Here is a 3,427-nt window from a genome sequence, read left to right as displayed (position 1 = left end):
AGTTTTCCCATGTTATCCTATTGATGTGCAGTGGAACTAACCCACGTAAAAACCTATTGAAACAACATTTTCCACAATAGAAACACGATAGAAATGGGAAAACTTACTGATCTAGCTATAAAAATGGCAGAATCATCCACAGTGCAAGATATTTCAATAACCGCTTCATACATGCTTCACGTGACTTGTTAAGACATTCACAAAGACAGATAGCCCAGCAACAATCTAAAAACAAAACAACAAAAAAACCTTTTGGAGAACCTTTCATGAAATGTAGCAAAATATTTAAGTTGTGGGATGTTTACATGGTTTAAACTGTGTGTTTCATTTGTCCCGACCAGGAGGGATGACTGAAACATTACGCATGTCCCACTTTTGTTCTAATAGATCCGGAACGGTTTTGTTCAAAGCCGAAAATGCAACTGCATTTGACAGATGACAGGTGTAGGTTGCTAGTGAGAAAATATTAGCTTTCAGTGCGATACGGTCGCTTTGTAAATTACGTTTAATTAAAAAGGGCTTCAACTGTCACAGCTCTCCCCTACTGTAGTAGCTGGTGACAAACAAGTTCTCCTACTTGGCTGGGTAGAAATGAGAGCAGCCGTGCCATTAGCTAGTGTCCAACATACTGTGGTCAGGAGACTGACTGTTCCCTGCTGGACGATCTCAGAAACTCTGCAAAATTCCCCTCTCATTAATCTGGCCCTGTCCACACTTCAGCTTTACCCACTATGAGATCTCTATACAGCCGGTGTGGCACTGTTGGACGCATAATTTATTTCACGCTCCATTGTACTTTGCCAATGATGCATGGCGCTGTAATGTTGCTAATTTAACGGCCCTCCCCATATTAAAAGGCTACTCCCCTTTAATTAAAGCAGAAGTCTGTCCTCTTATTGCCTTTTCCTCACCGCTAATCGTTCTTGGAGTGCGCCAGCCAGAGTGCTGCTCGGATAATTAATGGTAATAGCCCAGGCTAGAAAAGAAAGTGAAGAGTTTGGCTTTGGACGTGAGAAATGCACATTTAAAAAAATAAAAAGTGAAACTCAAGTTGCCACAATGACTGATCAAAACAATAAAACAAGCTAGGGGCCTTTCATGTAATTATAACCCAATCATAGTGCTTCCTTGATTTTAGAGTTGTTATTGTAGTGTGATTGGCATTCTGTATAATAATAATAATAATAATAAAAACAAAAATAATAAACTGCTACACTGGGTTTAAAATTATAAGTTACTATGCTGTTCCATCATCTTAACTGCTGGTGAAGCCTGCCAGTAAACAGGTGTTCAAGTAAAAATACAGGTGATATTTAGTAGACAAAGGCACAGGCAGTAATTGAGGCAATAAACTACTGCACCATAATAGCCATCTTGCCTGTTCACAGCTTATTTTTCTGCCTGTATACTTTTACCTTGCAAGCATCAGGATGTCTTATGCGTGTCATTATAGTGCGTCAGCCCCATCTGCATTTTAACATCTGTTAAAGGGGTCTCATTTAAAAAGGTCTTTATACCCACCACTCCACAAAGATTGTCACTTTCAAGTTTGCATGTCAAGTCTGCACACTTGGGTGCCGTTCCATTGCTTTTACATCTGCCACATGGACAGTAAAGGCTCATTGAAATGAGCATAGTCATTAAGTTGATGGTTTGTTATTCAGGCTAAATGATGCGGTGTGTGTGTGTGTGGGGTGTGTGTGTGTGTGGTGTTGTGTTGTGTGTGTGTGTGTGTGTGTGTGTGTGTGTGTGTGTGTGTGTGTGTGTACACTCTTCCCCTCTGCAGTGTCCAGTGCCAGTTGATCAGGCTGTTTGCCCGCGGTATCGAGGAGCAGCAGCAGAAGTGTGTGTTAGAAGACCCTTGTACACTGTCGGCCCCGGAGCAAAGCACATACCAGTCAGTGGACTGAGGACTTGACATTTCGCAGCTAGAAAACAAAGTCTGAGTTGCACTTGGGAAAAAAAAAAATGCATGCATAGCATTGATGTTAATCCCAAACGTTGGCGACCCATCCACGCCGTAGAGTATTTGCTTACATGCAAAAAGTCCTCTCAATGCACAAGAAAACGTGTTTAAAAAAAGGCTCCCATCGCCCGGCGGTCAAAGAGAAAAAACTGATGGCTAAAACATTACATTGCAGAATCTGTTACTGAAGAGATTCAGCAATGTTCTTGCTGCCATGTGGAGCTGTTATCTGCAAAATTGCCTCATGCAGCTTTAACTAACCCCAAAATATGATATGATACAGCTGCTAGTGCGAGTGCCGCCATATACAAACCTCAGTGTCAGTTTTTTTTTTTTTTTATCTGTACTTTTTGGAAAATGGAAGACTTTGAAGCTCAAAGGATCTCAAGCCGCCAGATGAAACAGCTGAACTGGACTGAGCTGGATTCAGCTGCAACAATCTGCGGAAGGTTTTTATCCTACCATGAAGGAGAACACAAATAGGATTTCTCCCTGTATTGCAAAGAGAGACAGCCGACGAGATACTGCTTTGTGACAAGGATGAAGAAGAAAGGCCTGTGAGGTACACCGATAAACTGAAAAGATAATGCAACAAAAAATAAAAATACAAAAAATATTCTGTTTTTGGGGAGGAAAGCACATTTAATCTGTGACCCAGGTGAACGCAGATATGAGCCAAGGGCACTAATGAAAAGAGCTGAATAACCTGCTAATACACTAACAGGACCCCAGTGAATTCTGGGTAATAAGGCAAAGTGGTTGCTAAGTGATTTGGTGTGTCTCAGCACTGCTACGGTGCACCTGTGGCTCTGAGCTTTGTTCGTCTCTCGGTGAAAACTACTGACAGTTGAATCATCATAACCTGGGACTAGCCAGAATTATACATTGTTAACTTTATTCATAATCCACTGAAAACGCTGCCTTATTAGCTCCTTTTCATAAAGCCAGACCGACCATCGGAAAATTCAATGATAACACTGTTTTAAACCGCATGCACAATATTATGATGTCAGGATAAGCTGTGTTTGTGTGTGTCGGGTTAAGTGTGTTTTCCACAATCCCTTAAGGGACGTGCCATCACTGGAGTGTGTGTGTGCGCCTGTAGGTGCCAAAGTGATGACTTTGCTCTATCACAATTAGCCTCATGACTGCCATTTTGCAGATGCTCTATCACTGCAGCCAAAACACTGCTAACACAAGCACCTATAGATGAGCCAAGACAGGCACACACAGACACACACTTTATTCTATTATGCTTTTTCATATATGTATTGTCTATGTGTGTCTAACTCTGGTAATACTGACTTTGAATGTCTGTTGTAATTCACCTTCAGTTCTCACTTTTTCAGCTTACAGTATGTTCTTTCAAACAACTGAATGCTTCTAAATCCTCTGTGCACAAACGCACACTGAAACGTATGCAGACACACAGAGAAACTGTGAAAGTGAGAACTGGTTTCC

At 41.4% G+C, this 3,427-nt stretch overlaps 1 protein-coding gene across 1 annotated transcript in view; it reads left to right on the top strand.

Moving 5' to 3' along the window:
* The window catches only part of cerk (ceramide kinase), a gene marked incomplete in the record, with an annotated part of 57,936 nt that overhangs the window by 54,140 nt on the left and 369 nt on the right, over window positions 1-3,427 (top strand). Inside the window, 1 exon segment of the mRNA XM_032505327.1 lies at window positions 1,787-3,427. Coding sequence (XP_032361218.1) covers window positions 1,787-1,910 — 124 coding nt within the window.

The sequence above is a fragment of the Etheostoma spectabile genome, chromosome 23, assembly GCF_008692095.1.
Source record: "Etheostoma spectabile isolate EspeVRDwgs_2016 chromosome 23, UIUC_Espe_1.0, whole genome shotgun sequence".
NCBI lineage: Eukaryota > Metazoa > Chordata > Actinopteri > Perciformes > Percidae > Etheostoma > Etheostoma spectabile.
Note: the sequence above shows the minus strand (reverse complement) of the source record. Positions and strands in the feature narration are given on the sequence as shown.